Here is a 19,606-nt window from a genome sequence, read left to right as displayed (position 1 = left end):
TGTCTTGTCAGTATGCTGTCCTACATTATGTCTTGTCAGTATGCTGTCCTACATTATGTCTTGTCAGTATGCTGTCCTACATTATGTATTGTCAGTATGCTGTCCTACATTATGTCTTGTCAGTATGCTGTCCTACATTATGTATTGTCAGTATGCTGTCCTACATTATGTCTTGTCAGTATGCTGTCCTACATTATGTCTTGTCAGTATGCTGTCCTACATTATGTCTTGTCAGTATGCTGTCCTACATTATGTCTTGTCAGTATGCTGTCCTACATTATGTCTTGTCAGTATGCTGTCCTACATTATGTCTTGTCAGTATGCTGTCCTACATTATGTATTGTCAGTATGCTGTCCTACATTATGTCTTGTCAGTATGCTGTCCTACATTATGTCTTGTCAGAATGCTGTCCTACATTATGTCTTGTCAGTATGCTGTCCTACATTATGTCTTGTCAGTATGCTGTCCTACATTATGTCTTGTCAGTATGCTGTCCTCCATTATGTCTTGTTAGTATGCTGTCCTACATTATGTCTTGTTAGTATGCTGTCCTACATTATGTCTTGTCAGTATGCTGTCCTACATTATGTCTTGTCAGTATGCTGTCCTACATTATGTCTTGTCAGTATGCTGTCCTCCATTATGTCTTGTCAGTATGCTGTCCTCCATTATGTCTTGTCAGTATGCTGTCCTCCATTATGTCTTGTTAGTATGCTGTCCTCCATTATGTCTTGTTAGTATGCTGTCCTACATTATGTCTTGTTAGTATGCTGTCCTACATTATGTCTTGTCAGTATGCTGTCCTACATTATGTCTTGTCAGTATGCTGTCCTACATTATGTCTTGTCAGTATGCTGTCCTACATTATGTCTTGTCAGTATGCTGTCCTACATTATGTATTGTCAGTATGCTGTCCTACATTATGTATTGTCAGTATGCTGTCCTACATTATGTCTTGTCAGTATGCTGTCCTACATTATGTCTTGTCAGTATGCTGTCCTACATTATGTCTTGTCAGTATGCTGTCCTACATTATGTCTTGTCAGTATGCTGTCCTACATTATGTCTTGTCAGTATGCTGTCCTCCATTATGTCTTGTTAGTATGCTGTCCTACATTATGTCTTGTCAGTATGCTGTCCTACATTATGTCTTGTCAGTATGCTGTCCTCCATTATGTCTTGTTAGTATGCTGTCCTACATTATGTATTGTCAGTATGCTGTCCTACATTATGTCTTGTCAGTATGCTGTCCTCCATTATGTCTTGTTAGTATGCTGTCCTACATTATGTCTTGTTAGTATGCTGTCCTACATTATGTATTGTCAGTGTGCTGTCCTACATGATGTCTTGTTAGTATGCTGTCCTACATTATGTATTGTCAGTGTGCTGTCCTACATGATGTCTTGTTAGTATGCTATCCTACATGATGGCATGTTAGTATGCTAGTATGCTGTTCTCCATTATGTCTTGTTAGTATGCTGTCCTCCATTATGTCTTGTTAGTATGCTGTCCTACATGATGTCTTGTTAGTATGCTGTCCTACATGATGTCTTGTCAGTATGCTGTCCTACATGTCTTGTTATTGTGCTGTCCTACATTATGTCTTGTTATTGTGCTGTCCTACATTATGTCTTGTTATTGTGCTGTCCTACATTATGTCTTGTTATTGTGCTGTCCTACATTATGTCTTGTTATTGTGCTGTCCTACATTATGTCTTGTTATTGTGCTGTCCTACATTATGTCTTGTTATTGTGCTGTCCTACATGATGTCTTGTTATTGTGCTGTCCTACATGATGTCTTGTTAGTGTGCTGTCTTGTTAGTATGCTGTCCTACATTATGTCTTGTCAGTATGCTGTCCTCCATTATGTCTTGTTATTGTGCTGTCCTACATTATGTCTTGTTATTGTGCTGTCCTACATGATGTCTTGTTATTGTGCTGTCCTACATGATGTCTTGTTAGTGTGCTGTCTTGTTAGTATGCTGTCCTACATTATGTCTTGTCAGTATGCTGTCCTCCATTATGTCTTGTTAGTATGCTATCCTACATGATGGCATGTTAGTATGCTAGTATGCTGTTCTCCATTATGTCTTGTTAGTATGCTGTCCTCCATTATGTCTTGTTAGTATGCTGTCCTACATGATGTCTTGTTAGTATGCTGTCCTCCATTATGTCTTGTTAGTATGCTGTCCTACATGATGTCTTGTTAGTATGCTGTCCTCCATTATGTCTTGTTAGTATGCTGTCCTACATGTCTTGTTAGTATGCTGTCATACTTCTATGATAGATTCTAACGGAGCTTCTAAATAAATAAAGATCAGTGTAAATCTATTGAACTTTTTGTAAACTCAACAGTAACACTGACTTTGACAAAGAGAAAGACAGACTATCAGCCAACCCGACAAGACAGAAAGAGAGTCAGAAACAGACAAACAGAAGCACCCACCTGAGGGCAGGCTGATGCGGTTGCCGTCCTTGAGTTTTAGGCGGCTGCGTTTGAACTTGCCCTTCCTCTTCTTGACGTTGGGCTTGTCCTTGTTGAGCTGAAAGATGAGGATGTTGAGTTCCCTCTCCAACACATTGATCTCCCGCTCCGCCAGCTGCTGCTCCCTCCTCTTCAGCAGCTCCTCGTGGGACTTCTGCTGCAGAGCCGCACGCGTCAGCTCCTCCTCCCGCGAACGCAGTTCCTACAGGAACACATGGAGGGTCAGACGAATAGATGGACAACTCTGTATGATAAGGGCCGCGTTCCTCTGCCCAAGCGTTGCTGACGCATGCCAGATCTTACAACGCCTGGATAGGTATTTTACGTATCAGGCAGGGGTGCCCGCCCCTGCTATACAATAGTAGGGGAAACACTACCATAATGATCCACACACAGGTTCTAGGCAGTGCATTATTTCCTTAGCCCTTCTGTCTGTCATTTCTACTAAAAATAACTTGCATACCTTCATTGTTCACGTATTTTTATCAGATTGAACTCCTTGTAAATGATCAGAAACAAAGTTCTCTGCAAACACAGCAGTGATCAGTGCCCTTCCCCCCCAACCTTCACAATCAGTGAACTTACTCTGGGTGGTAGAAAAACAAAGCATTAGCTTTAGGCTAGAGTGGCCTGTGACCCCCAGCCACTCAATCCACAGAGCTGTCCCAGGCCCTCTGTCTGCAGTAACAGCAAGGTGGGCCCATTGTAGTGCTGCATGGCCCTGAAGCATAGCCCTTACTGAAGGAAAGCTCCTTTAAGAGAGGCTGGCCAGCACTCACAAGTTGTAAATCTCAACTGGCTTTATGGAGCTTTGCAGAAATGTTGTGGTGCTCGGGGAGAGGATGACTAAGCCAAAGATCACAAGCTAAAGGGGGCCCTCAGTTTCTGAGGCACATTCACAGAGATGTAGAGGGTCCTTTGACTGACAGGGTAAGAGGCTTCCATCGCTTGATCGTCAACTAGGTTGTGAATGAGTAGGGTTGACAAAAATCACTTGAACTATTACGTAGAGCACCATTTGGATTTTGTTTTGGTTCCTCTCAGAAAACATTATAATCCTTAAATGAATGCTTTCTGCAAAGCAGCTTTACAAACCCACTGGAGTGAAATGAGATATGTTGTGTAACAATGTTGCAACTTGTGAGGTAGAAAAAATATACAATCATTTCAGTGTTAAAAAAAACAGAAAAACAATAGCCCTCTATCTGGACTCAAAACTTCACTTTGTAGTTACAGAAGAAAGAAGTTTTGCAAAATGACGCATGAAGCAAGCTGAACCTCACTTTACCTACAGGCCTAGGGTCAGACTTCAGCCCCTCAGAAATATACATGAAGCAAGCTGAACCTCACTTTACCTACAGGCCTAGGGTTAGACTTCAGCCCCTCAGAAATATACATGACGCAAACTGAACCTCACTTTACCTACAGGCCTAGGGTCAGACTTCTGCCCCTCAGAAATATACATGAAGCAAGCTGAACCTCACTTACCTACAAGCCTAGGGTCAGACTTCTGCCCCTCAGAAATATACATGAAGCAAGCTGAACCTCACTTACCTACAAGCCTAGGGTCAGACTTCTGCCCCTCAGAAATATACATGAAGCAAGCTGAACCTCACTTACCTACAAGCCTAGGGTCAGACTTAAAGCCCCTCAAAAATATATATGGATAAGTGTTTCAGATCATATGCAACCCCTAACAATGAAATGTAGAAACTCAAACTCAGTAGGAACAGTGTGTGACTATCTGTGCTTCCTTTACATCATTATCCTTTTAGAGGTAATTAAATGAACCAGTGTCATATGGGGAAACAACATGAAGAATTGACATACTAGACAATCCCTGGGAGAGCTTTGGTATATTGCACCATTTGCCAAGTTTGATGCTTAACGATTCAGCTGAAGTTGCAGGAAAGGGCATTCTCAATACAGCAATTACAAATCCCATTTGATTTAACGAGGAGGGACTAAGGAAAGCAGCTTATCGCATTACCAAGGGGAAATACTTAAAACCATCAATGCTAATAGCTTGTTTTGTTAAAGATACGATTAGCTCGCCTACAGAAAGTAACCAATTAAAATCAAAGCCGATCAAAGCACTCCCTTAACTACAGGTATATTGCACCGCTGCCTTCCACGTGCTTCTAACCTTGTACTTTACACAGTGGAAAGGTCTTGTTCCCACATTGGGTTCATATTAGAGGTTTACCTATACAACGTATCTACTTAATGAGTCACAAAGGATGAGTGTAAGTTATGAACAGGACAAATGTACTTAAGCAAAATAAAAAATACATTGCACAATTTCTCTCAATGTGTCCTGAGTACAGAAAATGCCATGTGAATGGTGAGAGGCGCTGTTTGGGAATACATCCCCCCTAAGCTGATCAACTGAACAATGACATACAGGGAGAGAGATGACATTTGCAGCAACAAGATTTGAACATTTAGTCCATAATGTTGTTTGATCGGTGGTTAGGCTATTAGCTGGCCAAAAGTAGGCTACATTAAAAGTGCAATACTGTAAATATAACTTTGTGTTAGTGTGGGTTTTCAGTGAATTTATGTAAATCACGAAACTTATCTGTATTTCCTGCGGTGCAGGAAAATTCTCAGCAACAAACGAGTAATCAAATTAAGATCCTACATCTGTACCTTCTCTTTTGTCCTGAGCTCATCAAACATCTCCTGGATCTCCACCCTCCAGTTCTCCTGCATGGAGTGGAAAGAGTCCTGGGGCATGGTGGCCATCACTGCTTCCTCTATGGCTGTTAGCTGCTCCAGGATGGAGGCAAACGATGGCCGGATGTGGGGGTCCTGCTCCCAGCACTCTGAGATACACAAGGTGGAACCAAGACAGATCAATGTTCTGGAACTTTGACAAGTAAATTAACACCATTATCTAGTTGTGTGACACACACACACACACACACACACACACACACACACACACACACACACACACACACACACACACACACACACACACACACACACACACACACACACACACACACACACATTCTTGAACAACAATATATCATCCAATGAATGCAGCTACTTCAGGCAACATGAATTGTTCTTGAAAAGTGGGTTGAGGAATGGCAACAGCAGATGGATGGTCTGACTTGGTGACTGCACCTTCCATGAGCTTGGCGAAGGGTTCTGGGCAGGTGGATGGAATAGGGAGGGTTAACTTGTTGACAGCCACACCATAGGCCACAGCCAGCCCATCAATCCCACGGTAAGGCACCTCTCCTGTCAGCAGCTCCCATAAAAGAACACCATAACTAGAAGAGAACACAGATATAGTGAGTACAATGTCCTAACAACACACTGTTATTACAGCACTATTATAGTGATGGGGGGAAAAAACTACAGATACATATTGGGATATTATGCTTGACAAAAAATGTGATAGTTTTGACAATATTAATTTTGCACTAGTTGGCTGTACCTGCACCAAAACTCCAGTATTTTCCTTCATAGCTTATTCTCCATCTTATTTTTAAATAGTGAGCCAATTTGTTTTCAGCACTTTAATTTACATGACTAATAAAAACTTGTTTTGTCATGACTCTTGTCCTTCTGCATAAGACATATAGTGAACAATATGTTTGGAAAAATCTAATTACAATAAAATCACAGTATCGAATTGCAATACATATATAATTGTGAGAATTGCAATACATATGTAATTGTGAGAATTGCAATACATATATAATTGTGAGAATTGCAATACATATGTAATTGTGAGAATTGCAATACATATATAATTGTGAGAATTGCAATACATATATAATTGTGAGAATTGCAATACATATATAATTGTGAGAATTGCAATACATATATAATTGTGAGAATTGCAATACATATATAATTGTGAGAATTGCTATACATATATAATTGTGAGAATTGCTATACATATCGTATCGGCACCTAAGTACGGTGGTGAGGTCCTTAAGTATGGTGATAGTATGGTGAGGTCCTTAAGTATGGTGATAGTATTATATGGTGATAGCGTAGCATGGTGATAGTAGGCCTCCCGAGTGGTGCAGTGGTCTAAGACACACACTAAGACACATACTATACTATCACCATACTTAAGGACCTCACCATACTATACTATCACCATACTTAGGGACCTCACCATACTATAATAAGTATGGCGATAGTAAAGTATAGTGATAGTATAGTATGGTGAGGTCCCTAAGTATGGTGATAGTATAGTATGGTGAGGTCCCTAAGTATGGTGATAGTAGAATATGGTGAGGTCCCTAAGTATGGTGATAGTATAGTATGGTGAGGTCCCTAAGTATGGTGATAGTATAGTATGGTGTGACCCAGTATGGTGATAGTATAGTATGGTGAGGTCCCTAAGTATGGTGATAGTATAGTATGGTGAGGTCCCTAAGTATGGTGATAGTATAGTATGGTGAGGTCCCTAAGTATGGTGATAGTATAGTATGGTGAGGTCCCTAAGTATGGTGATAGTATAATATGGTGAGGTCCCTAAGTATGGTGATAGTATAGTATGGTGAGGTCCCTAAGTATGGTGATAGTATAGTATGGTGAGGTCCCGAAGTATGGTGATAGTAGAATATGGTGAGGTCCCTAAGTATGGTGATAGTATAGTATGGTGAGGTCCCTAAGTATGGTGATAGTATAGTATGGTGAGGTCCCGAAGTATGGTGATAGTAGAATATGGTGAGGTCCCTAAGTATGGTGATAGTATAGTATGGTGAGGTCCCTAAGTATGGTGATAGTATAATATGGTGAGGTCCCTAAGTATGGTGATAGTATAGTATGGTGAGGTCCCTAAGTATGGTGATAGTAGAATATGGTGATAGTATAGCATGGTGATAGTAAATATGGCGATAGTAAAGTATGGCAATAGTAAAGCATGGTGATATTATAACATGGTGATAGTATAGCATGGTGAAAGTAAGGCTGGGCAGTTTACGATATACCAGTATTGATGCAGGGACCAGTTTGGTTTTTACTTTACCTTCTATAACGGTATTTGAATGTTTGATTTGTTAAATGTGAAATGCCATGTGTAATGTCAATTTTTATAGTTTACTTCGCTACTTGAGTCATCTCTCTCCGCACCACTTTCCACACAGACCTAGACACGCCCTCTGTCACTCAAGAAGCGCATTTGATGTTCCTCAACCACGAGACACTTGCATTCAGTCTGCATGGTCATGGCAGCACAGGCAACAATGCTGTTTTCACTTTGCTTCTTAATATAAATCCACTAGCATTCTATAATGACTCTATTAGTCTGTGTTTCTTACATCAGCAAACAGCTAGTTTGTCTTTTCTTAGCAAGTTGCCCTAAATCTTGTGAGACGCTAATTGTTAGCCGCTAATAGCTAGCTAATAAATGTACTGAGTAAGAGCAAATGTAGCTAGCTAATACTGCCTGATAATACCAGCGATGGTGTAGACCTAAACCAGCATGTTGTTTGTGCAACAGTATCGTCTAAATCAAAAAGGAATATGCAAAGCAAGAATATGTTAGCTACATGAAGTAGCTAAGAGAAAACATGCAATGTAGCCAAAGCTTATAGGGTCCCCTAGGAAACAATCATCAACACTTTAGTTCCTAACTCCTCCCTGGCATTTTAATTTGTTGTCATCTCAAACAACACTGTATTCAAAGTGCCCACTATTATATTCTAACTATAGAATTAGAATAGCCATTCTATTTCCATGATTCCAACAGTTTTGCTCTAATTCGCAAGTCAAATCGCAATTGCAACATTTGGTTAAGTTCTAGGTTATTTGCCCATATCGTGCAGCCCTACGTGGCAGTGTGGAAATGATCTCAATTGAGCAGTGTTGTAAAGTACTTAAGTAAAAATACTTTCAAAGTACTACTTAAGTAAAAATACTTTCAAGTACTACTTCACTACATTCCTAAAGAAAATTCTGTACTTTTTACTCCATACATTTTCCCTGACACCTAAAAGTACTTGTTATATTTTGAATGCTTAGCAGGACAGGAAAATGGTCCAATTCACACGCTTGTCAAGAGAACATCCCTGGTCATCTACTGCCTCTGATCTGGAGGACTCACTAAACACAAATTATATCTGAGTGTTGGAGTGTGCCCCTGGCTATCCGTAAATTGAAATTATTTATACTTTTACTTTTGATACTTAAGTACATTTTATTAATTACATTTACTTTTGATACTTAAGTATATTTAAAACCAAATACTTTTACACTTTTACTCAAGTAGTATTTTACTGGGTGACTTTCACTTTTACTTGAGTAATTTTCTATTACCGTATCTTTACTTTTACTCAAGTATGACAATTGGGTACTTTTTCCACCACTGCAATTGATTGCAGAAAATGCAGAAATGATAAAAGTGCTGAAATCTGTTTTGGTTGAAGTTGAATTGAACAGTATAAAACAATCAGAATAGAGAAAGACTTATTGAAATCACTAAGAATGTATGTGTTGCCACCCTAGGATCACTCACTACTCATAAAGCACTAGGATCACTCACTACTCATAAAGCACTAGGATCACTCACTACTCATAAAGCACTAGGATCACTCACTACTCATAAAGCACTAGGATCACTCACTACTCATAAAGCACTAGGATCACTCACTACTCATAAAGCACTAGGATCACTCACTACTCTTTAAGCAAATGTACAACTTTTATTATTCAAAAACTAAAAATACCGTCATTTTTATTTTATTTTTTATATCGTGATATAATATTTTGGCCATATCGCCCAGCCCTAGGTGATAGTACAGCATGGTGATAGTACAGTGATAGTATACATTCCCACTATTATAACATGATAACACTCAAATTCACATTGCCTAAACCTTTGTTGTGCCTAGGGCTGCCATTTACTAGATCTTGTTCTTAAATAATGGACGTGTTGAATGCTAAATAATGGCAGTAAAATGTTGTTTACCAGTACAGTGCAAACAATGATCCTGTTTTGATTAAGCACCAAGCCTACAGTCATCACTTATCATGTAATTAATGTAAGCTCTAGATGCAGCAGATTGTTGTTACCAGTGGAGGGTGTTCAGGGCTACTGTAGGCTATACTGCACATCCTAGTCGCACAGAATGTACAGAAAGTTGTAATCTGATAAAAACTGTTTTGGTTTGAACAAAATAACAACGAAAGCACTTATTATCAGAAATAGGTCAGGACAAATGTTTCTAAATGTCTGAAAATAAAAGTAGTATCATGATGCCACCTTTCCAAATCCTCATCTCCTAAAAGCCTATTGATTCCAGTCTGACATGGGCCTGTTTGGAAAAGGGAGTAGAGGGAGAGCAATCCATGGTAACATAATTATGCAGAGACAAAAGTGTTTCACTTTATAATGTATGCCAAACAAAAACCACTGATTTCAAAGTTTAACAAACCATACAACTCTACGCACAATAACTACTTTTAAGAATTTACAATAAACTTTACAAAAACACATTTCCAGGAAAAATTGTGCAGATGCAAAGTTTGGTAACAGAATCACAGTAAAATTGACCTAAGTTTTATTCTGTAATCAAACTTTGCATCTGCACAGTTCTTCCTGGAAATGTGTTTTTGTAAAGTTTATTGTAAATTGTTAAAAGTAGTTATTGTGCATAGAATTCTATGGTTAGTTAAACTTTGAAATCAATGGTTTTTGTTTGGCATGCATTATAAAGTGAATACGTCTCAGCGTAATTCTGTTAGCATGGAATTTCCCAGGAGCGTGCTGTTAGTTTTACCTCCAGACATCGCTGCCTTTGGAGAAGAGAGAGGACTTGATGACTTCAGGGGCCATCCATGAGTACGTGCCAGCAGCACTCATCTTGGTGGTGTTGTGCCACTCTCTGGCCAGGCCAAAGTCTGTGATCTTCAAGGTCTTCCTTCCAATGTCATCGTTCTCGATTTTTTCAAGTAATAAAACTAGAAGGAGAGGAGTAGGTTGGTTAGGTATTTGGTGAACCACAATGGGATATCTTCAAGGTATATAAAACAAAATAAAAATTCATATTTTTCATGATGATCAAATGGGGAAAATGACAGCATTATAATAGATCTGTCCCCAGGTCTTAAACATGCTGTATACCTACAGTGCCTTGAGAAAGTATTCACACCCCTTGACATGTTCCACATGCTGTTGTGTTACAGCCTGAATTGAAAATTGATTACATTTAGATTTTGCGTCACTGGCCTACCCACACACACACACCATAATGTAAAAGTGGATTTATGTTTAAAGACATTTTTACAAATGTAAAAAAAAAATGAAAAGCTGAAAAGTCTTGAGTCATTAAGTATTCAACCCCTTTGTTATTGAAAGCCTAAATAACTACACTACTGTTCAAAAGTTTGGGGTCACTTAGAAATGTCCTTGTTTTTGAAAGAAAAGGAAATGTTTTGTCCACTAAAATAAGATCAAATTCATCAGAAATACAGTGTAGACATTGTTAATGTTGTAAATGACTATTGTAGCTGGAAACAGCAGATATTTTTAATGGAATATCTACATAGGCGTACAGAGGGCCATTATCAGCAACCATCACTCCTGTGTTCCAATGGCACGGTGTGTTAGCTAATCCAAGTTTATCATTTTAAATGGCTAATTGAGCATTAGAAAACCCTTTTGCAATTATGTAGGCACAGCTGTAAACTGTTGTCCTGATTAAAGAAGCAAAAAAACTGACCTTCTTTAGACTAGTTGAGTATTTGGAGCATCAGCATTTGTGGGTTTGATAACAGGCTCAAAATGGCCAGAAACAAACACTTTCTTCTTAAACTCGTCAGTCTATTCTTGTTCTGAGAAATGAAGGCTATTCCATGTGACAAATTGCCAAGAAACTGAAGATCTCGTACAAGGCTGTGTACTACTCCCTTCATAGAACAGCGCAAACTGGCTCTAACCAGAATAGAAAGAGGAGTGGGAGGCCCCGGTGCAAAACTGAGCAAGAGGACAAGTACATTAGAGTGTCATGTCTGAGAAACAGAAGCCTCAAGTCCTCAACTGGCAGCTTCATTAAATAGTACCCGCAAAACACCAGTCTCAATGTCAACAGTGAAGAGGCAACTCTGGGATGCTGGCCTTCTAGGCAGAGTTGCAAAGAAAAAGTAATGGCTTTTTAGGCAAAGTTCCTATGTCCAGTGTCTGTTTTATTTTGCCCATCTTAATCTTTTCTTTTTATTGGCCAGTCTGAGTTATGGCTTTTTCTTTACAACTCTGCCTAGAAGACCAGCATCCCAGAGTCGCCTATTCACTGTTAACGTTGAGACTGGTGTTTTGCGGGTACTATTTAATGAACATTGCAAGCTGCAATGTTTTTATTTGTTGGATGTATTAGCTATTTTTTCATAGTTGGCAATGGCAACAGAAGTAACTTTTTAGGTTTGTATCATTTTCATTTCGATAGAATTTTGATTAACCACAATGATTTTGAAATAAAATACATTATAAATGAAATGAAACTGTTCCAGGAAAGTGTGCATATGAAAACCATAACTGACATGGATATCAGTAGAAATGGTATGATAAATTGGCATTCCACATGAGAAAGGTTGCAATGCAGACTTGTCATGTAGCCTATTACCGGCAACTTCTGGAGAGTAGCGGCAGAATCTGCAAAAGCCAGTAGGAGCGGGAGGAGATCGCTGGCTCCCTCTGGAGTCATTTGTGTCTTATTTCATCTAACAGTGAGCTTAAAGCATCAGACAAGCTCAATGCATATAGTTGATTTTATTAAAACACACAGGGTATGTCTACATATGGAAAAATACACTTTACAAATTAAAGAACGTATTAAAAAATGTTGGTCGGGGACAGCCCTAGAATAGCAACATTGTAGTTACTCCACAATTAACCAAAATGACAGAGTGAAAAGAAGACCTGTACAGACTAAAAATATTCCAAAACATGCATCCTGTTTGCAATAAGGCACTAAAGTAAAACTGCAAAAAATGTGTCAAAGAAATGTACCTTATGTCCTGAATATAAAGTGCTATATTTGGGGCAAATACAACACTTAACTGAGTACCATTTTCATGTTTTCAAGCATGTTATGGGTACGTTATCGGCAAGGACTATTGAGTTTAGGATAAAAAGAAACGGAATAGAGCTAAGCACAGGCAGAATCCTATAGGAAAACCTGGTTCAGACAGCTTTCCAACAGACACTGGGAGAAATGTCACCATTCAGCAGGACAATAACCTAAAACACAAGCCCAAATATACACTGGAATTGCTTACCAAGACGACATTGAATGTCGAGTGGTCAAGTTACAGTTTTGAATTAAATGGCAAGACTGGAAAATGTCTGTTTAGCAATGATCAACAACCAACTTCACAGAGCTCGAAGAAGTATTTATAGATTGATTTGATTTGCACAAACTTTATTTGTCAAATGCGCCGAATACAAGCGTAGACATAACCGTGAAATGCTTACTTACAAGCCCTTAACTTCTTTGGTGATAGGGGGTGGTATTTAGACGTCCGGATGAAAAGCGTGCCCAAAGTAAACTGCCTGCTACTCAGGCCCACAAGCTTGGATATGCATATAATTGGTAGATTTGGATAGAAAACACTCTAAAAGTTTCTAAAACTGTTAAAATAATGTCTGTGAGTATAACAGAACTGAAATGGCAGGCGAAACCCCGAGGACAAAGCATTAAAAAAAAGAAATTCAGCATACCACTGATTTCAATGGCTGGCACTTTTATAATAGGGTGAAATCGTCCCCGATTGCAGTTCCTAGGGCTCCCACTAGATGTCAACAGTCTTTAGAAAGAGTTTCAGGCTGGTATCACTGTCAAAGCTGAACAAAAAAGTCTGCAAAGAAGCAAACACCGGCCACGAACGATGTATTTACAATACCGCGTTGGTAATATAGCATTATTTGTTTGACCGCAACTTCTGGAGTAGCTAGCTTTTAGCTTGGTACCTAGCTAGCACCAATACAACCAGCCTGAAAACAATGACCAGCAGAAACTCCTTGTGAGTAAGTATTAGCTAGATAGCCACTTGTTGTTTGCCTATTGAAATTGAACTTCAGTTCATGGAAATAAATAGCTAGCCAGTTACTTAACCCTGTTGCCCAAAGCTAACGTTATGAGCAGCCAGCTAGCTTCATCTGGCTAGTGAGGCTTGACCGGACTGGGTAATGTGCTGTGAAGCTAGCCACAATAATGATTAGGCACAATAGTGGAATTTGCGATTTGCCTTTAAAATAAAAGTACCTCTTTGAAAGTGATGCAGAAGGTTACAATTGGTGGAATCATGCCATATTTCAACTAGATAACGTTAAACAAGGTTGGAATGTGAAGCAATGAAATGGGGTATCAGTCTACTCGGTGACACCCACAGAACACAACTGAAGAGTTTACGTAAATATTAGCGATGTAGCTCTTATCGCGGGACTGTGACTGTGTGAAATCACCTCCCCAGTCAGCCTATTGTGTGTATTGACATTCATATTGCACTGTATAGCTTTACCTAAGGATTGGGGATCAATGAAATGGGGTATCAGTCTGATCAATACAAAATATAATTTTTCCCAATATCATCCTCAGAGTTATCAGACTCCAAAAAAATCCACGCAGTATTGTTTTCCCTCTGGAATAGTGTTTAATACATATAGGTTTCAGAGTCCCGCAATAAGAGCTACGATCGCAATGTTCTCTGGGTGTCACTGAGTAGACTGATACCCCATGTCATTGATCCACAATCCATACAGTGGCTTGCAAAAGTATTCACCCCCTTTATATTTTTCCTTTACAGCTGCAAGTCTCTTGGGGTATGTCTCTATAAGCTTGGCACATCTAGCCACTGGGATTTTTACCCATTCTTCAAGGCAAAACTGCTCCAGCTCCTTCAAGTTGGATAGGTTCCGCTGGTGTACAGAAATCTTTAAGTCATACCACAGATTCTCAATTGGTTTGATGTCTGGGCTTTGACTAGGCCATTCCAAGACATTTAAATGTTTCCCTGAAACCACTCGAGTGTTGCTTTAGCAGTATGCTTAGTGTCATTGTCCTGCTGAGAGGTGAACCTCCGTCCCAGTCTCAAATCTCTGGAAGACTGAAACAGGTTTCCCTCATCATTCCTTCAATTCTGACCAGTTTCCCAGTCCCTGCCGATGAAAAACATCCCCACAGCATGATGCTGCCCCCACCATGTTTCACTGTGGGGATGTTGTTCTCGGGGTGATGAGAGGTGTTGGGTTTGCGCCAGACATAGCATTTTCCTTGATGGCCAGAAAGCTACATTTTAGTCTCATCTGACCAGAGAACCTTCTTCCATATGTTGGGGGAGTCTCCCACATGCCTTTTGGCGAACACCAAACATGTTTGCTTATTTTTTTCTTTAAGCAATGGCTTTTTTCTGGCCACTCTCCCGTAAAGCCCAGCTCTGTGGAATGCACGGATTAAAGTGGTCCTATGGACAGATACTCCAATCTCCGCTGTGGAGCTTTGCAGCTCCTTCAGGGTTATCTTTGGTCTCTTTGTTGCCTCTCTGATTAATGCCCTCCTTGCCTGGTTCGTGAATTTTGGTGGTCGGCCCTCTCTTGGCAGGTTTGTTGTGGTGCCATATTCTTTCCATTTTTAATAATGGATTTAATGGTGCTCCGTGGGATGTTCAAAGTTTCAGATCTTTTTTTATAACCCAACCCTGATTTTGAAACAAGTTTTTTTTCCCATTTCACTTCACCAATTTGGACTATTTTGTTTATGTCCATTACATTTCAATTACAGGTTGTAATGCAACAAAAGGAAAAACACCAAGGGGGATGAATACTTTTGCAAGGCACTGTAAGTAAGTAAGTATGCCCCCAAAGCAATTCTAAAGTAAAATACATCCAGTGTGATTTAAACAGATTTGTCAAATTAACAAATTATTGTATTTTCTTGATTTTATATAAACAACATTCCAACCTCGTTTAGCATGATGTATTCAATTATGGCATAATTCTACTATTTGTATTCATTTGTATCACTGTCAATGACATTCTTTTATTTTGAAGGCTAACCGCAAAGTCCACTATTGTGGCTAATCCTTATTGTGGCTAGCTTCACAGATGGGTCCAACCACCATTAATCAAATAATAACTGTCTTATAAATTAGGGTTATTTTAGATGACACTTAACTAACTATAGCTACTGAAACAGATGTCGTTTTCCTATGTTTTTGGGGAAGAACATCGTTTGCATCCATGAGCTAGCTAGCTTTTTTTTTATGACCACCACTTTAGGTGAGCGAGACAACTTTACCAGCATCATAGCATATGTATCGATGAATCATTGTGACATATGATATACGAGTGATAGAGTAATCAATGTGTAATAACTACGTAAAAAAATTATGAACACGTTAAATTATTATGTGACATGCAGTCATATTCAGGTCCTGATTGGTCAACAAGCTTATTTGACACGTCAAATAATGTTATTTGACATGCAAAAACCCAAACGGCGTCCCCATAGTATGAGAAATCCTGGTTGAGAATGAAACGACCAAACAAATGAACAACGAAACAGCACAGCATGTAAGTGGAAGAAATAGGTTTTGATGATGTTTTACTGGTAATGGGGACATAAGTAAATGCCAACAAAATAACTTTTTGGTCATTGTGGTGTGTGTGTGTGTGTGTGTGTAACCTTTATTTAACTAGGCAAGTCAGTGAAGAACAAATTCTTATTTAAAATGACGGCCAAACCCGGACGACGCTGGGCCAATTGTGCGCTGCCCTATGGGACTCCCAATCTGGCCGGATGTGATACAGCCTGGATTCGAACCAGGGACTGTAGTGACACCTCTTGCACTGAGATGCAGTGCCTTTGACCGCTGCATCCATGTGTGTGTGTTAACTATTTAACTGTACTAGATGCTTAAAAGGCCAATAACATTTTAAATGTCGCTTATTGGTAGTTTTTTTGTTGCAAGGAAAATATCGGATATTGATATCGGACAAAAATGTAATATCGGTGCGTCACTACTCCATACCAACACCACAGCCAACTTGGCCATTCTAACAAAAAGCCATTATCCAAAGACTAAACACATATTTAATTTTTACAGGGGAACCCTTAAACTTTCCCATGTCCTTAGTGTTGATATTTAATAATCATCTACTCCAGAATAGAGCCTACAGTAGATAAGGTCTTGTGGGCAGGCTTGACTCTACTGCCAGCTCACAGTCACGAACTTGCCAAATGGGAGGGTGACAACAAAGCACAAACATAGGCTACACCTAGAGAATGGTAATGTAGCAAATAGGCTGCATCTGGGGGAAGGGTAATGTAGCAAATAGGCTACATCTGGCGGGGGTAATGTAGCAAATAGGCTACATCTGGGGGAGGGTAATGTAGCAAATAGGCTACATCTGGGGGAAGGGTAATGTAGCAAATAGGCTACATCTGGGGGAAGGGTAATGTAACAAATAGGCTACATCTGGGGGAAGGGTAATGTAACAAATAGGCTACATCTGGGGGAAGGGTAATGTAGCAAATAGGCTACATCTGAGGGAAGGGTAATGTAGCAAATAGGCTACATCTGGTGGGGGTAATGTAGCAAATAGGCTATATCTGGTGGAGGGTAATGTAACAAATAGTTTACATCTAGTGGAGGGTAATGTAGAAAATAGACTACATCTGGTGGAGGCTAATGTAGCAAATAGGCTACATCTGGTGGAGGTTAATGTAGCAAATAGGCTACATCTGGAGGAGGGTAATGTAACAGAATCACTAGAGCAGAACAGCAACAATATGGTGGAGAGCTATGGCAGTGTAGGAGGACTATTTGTGTCTTCTGTTCTGTTATTTGAAGTAGATAAAAATTATACTGTAACTGAAATTGAATCTAAGTGAAGGTAGAAGCTAACAAATATGCCCCAGTGGCGCAATATCCAAAACAGGCTAGGAAGAAACTAGGCCTATTCCATTTCAAACATGTTTCACTGGTTCAATGAGCCTATAAAATCCAGCAGTTTAAGCTCGTCTCCATTTCCCTTTGCTTAGTCTTGTGTGTTTCTACCACACTATATACAAAAAATTTGCCGTAAAAGTACCAGCTCAAGGTGATAATGCCTCATTTGTAGACAGAATACTGGGTTGAGTCAGTCAGGTTTTCACCAACTGTTGGGCTATGCAAGGTGCCTGACAATAGGCAGTTCCTAAGTGGCCATAATAAAAATAATATTCAAAGCATTTCCAGTTGTCCTTTCAGAAAAAGCCTGTAGTAGGCTAACTACGCATTAATGTGGTTCATTTCAAGGAAGGGACAAAAAAAAAAGTTGCCTTGCACTCTATGGTTATGCTCAGCTTACTTATGCCCTCCTCTGAATTGGCCTATATATTTTCAGTACCTATTTTATAGGTTGGGGTGTAAACGTGAGAGCTAGACACAACAATAACCATGACTTGGATCCACAGGATAACACTGTGACTTCCAACAGAACACTATTGTTCCCTGGTTTCATTTCAAGTGCATGCCTTCTGGAGCGAGAATCTTGAAATTCTTTAACCTTCGCATCTCTGTAGCCGAAACTACAAAATGAAAGTGTTAGGAGGGCTGGCAAGAGGCCACGTTTCAATGTGCTGTGCCCTGTCTGCCAAATGAACATTGCTTCCACCTACAGTACCTCCCTACTCTACAGCCCCAATCAGCAGGAAGGAACAACCTATTGTGTTAAAATAAAAATAAAAGAGAGTTGCAGCTGTTGTGGAGATTAAATATAATCAAAATAAGCCTTTCAGACCCGGGAGTGTGGACATTCTTGTGGCTGCCGTCACCTAGCAACTAGTGCTTGACCACTCCATTGTGCAAACTTATGTTAAGCTTTTGCCCCCTCATTAGCAGCATTCCTCCTTCGACCGAGAGGTATTAAAAGATTAGGGAACACAAATACACAATTTCACAGACTTTTTCATATTCCCTTAAAATAATCATTGATCAAATCAGTGTGTGTTATACTACACTAAGTCAATTGTGGGTTGATCACTTCTGAAGGTATAAAAGGTAGGTTGTGAAAGTTTGTGCACTGCATTAGCCCTCCTCTCACAATGCATGCTCAAGAGAAACCTTCACAATGATATCCCACAGATGAATTGCCCTTTAGGCTGCCTTATTTGTGGCTGGTGTCCTGAGTAACTGGTTTAAAAGTATGAAACAAGAGAAAGTGTATAGTTCCCGGTGGGTGGGTGGGGGTGGCTTGGGTCGGTGAATTCAGTGCGCACCTAAACAAACATGTTATATTTTCCAATTAAAGTCAGCTGCAAGTGTTATTTGACACAATAATGTGGAAAAATAAAACACTACCTTGTGTTAGCAGTGCAGTTACCGTAATTCTGTTACCGGGTGTAAATCCACTTCACCTACTGTAGTTCAATAACCAAAAAATTTCATTTCTAACTCAAGGTGTCACGTCATAGCTGACACCCCATTCTTTCTTAAGACATCTTTGAATCTTAATATTTAACCGTTTTTGGAACGAGCGGTCGCAAAAAAAAAAAGAGGGAGATTTGACCATTATTCTGTTACCAAACATTGCACCTGCACAGTTCTACCAGTAAATGTGTTGAGCAATATTCCTGGTGAATTGTTCAAAGTAGTCCTTGTACATAGAGTTGCATGGTTTGTTAAACTTTGAAATTAATGCTTTTTATTTGGCATACATTATAAAGTGAGGTGGGAAATAAACTTACCATGGAATTACCCTGTTCAATAAAAAGAGGTTGGGTTTGTTTGGTTAGCCCACACCCCCATCTGACAGTGATTATGTAGACATGTGAATGATTCCCTGGTGAAAAATAAAATGCAGCCAGATGGATTGCCGAACAAGGTTCACCTTCGGTGAAAGCAGAGCCTGATGTGAGACACCAGAGAACAGACAGTCGCCAGAATCATGTTTCACACAACTCAGAGGTCTCACTTTGAAGTATGAAACCACAGTCATAGTCCACTCTGAAACCTTCTCATGCATTATTCAGAGGGACGACTCCGAGGCAGTATCAAAAAGTAAACAACGCCACATAAAAATTTTAGTCTGGAAATCTTATCACCTGCTGAAACAGGCCTAAAAGTTAACTGTAGCATGTTTCAGTTCTAAAATCTTCAGGATTTT

General features: G+C 39.6%; 1 protein-coding gene across 2 annotated transcripts in view; it reads right to left on the bottom strand.

The window, feature by feature from the left end:
- Positions 1 to 19,606, bottom strand: part of LOC106610814 (mitogen-activated protein kinase kinase kinase 21) — a 34,922-nt gene that overhangs the window by 11,858 nt on the left and 3,458 nt on the right. For both annotated transcript variants that reach the window (XM_014210420.2, XM_014210430.2), the window contains exons 2-5: positions 10,245 to 10,425; positions 5,626 to 5,774; positions 5,140 to 5,315; positions 2,449 to 2,689 (exon numbers count right to left, since the gene is read on the bottom strand). In XM_014210420.2, the coding sequence (XP_014065895.2) occupies positions 2,449 to 2,689; positions 5,140 to 5,315; positions 5,626 to 5,774; positions 10,245 to 10,425 (747 nt within the window). The remainder of the gene's footprint in view (positions 1 to 2,448; positions 2,690 to 5,139; positions 5,316 to 5,625; positions 5,775 to 10,244; positions 10,426 to 19,606) is intronic.

This window comes from Salmo salar, chromosome ssa01 (assembly GCF_905237065.1).
Source record: "Salmo salar chromosome ssa01, Ssal_v3.1, whole genome shotgun sequence".
In the NCBI taxonomy this organism is placed as follows: domain Eukaryota; kingdom Metazoa; phylum Chordata; class Actinopteri; order Salmoniformes; family Salmonidae; genus Salmo; species Salmo salar.
This window is presented reverse-complemented; position numbering and strand designations above follow the sequence as displayed.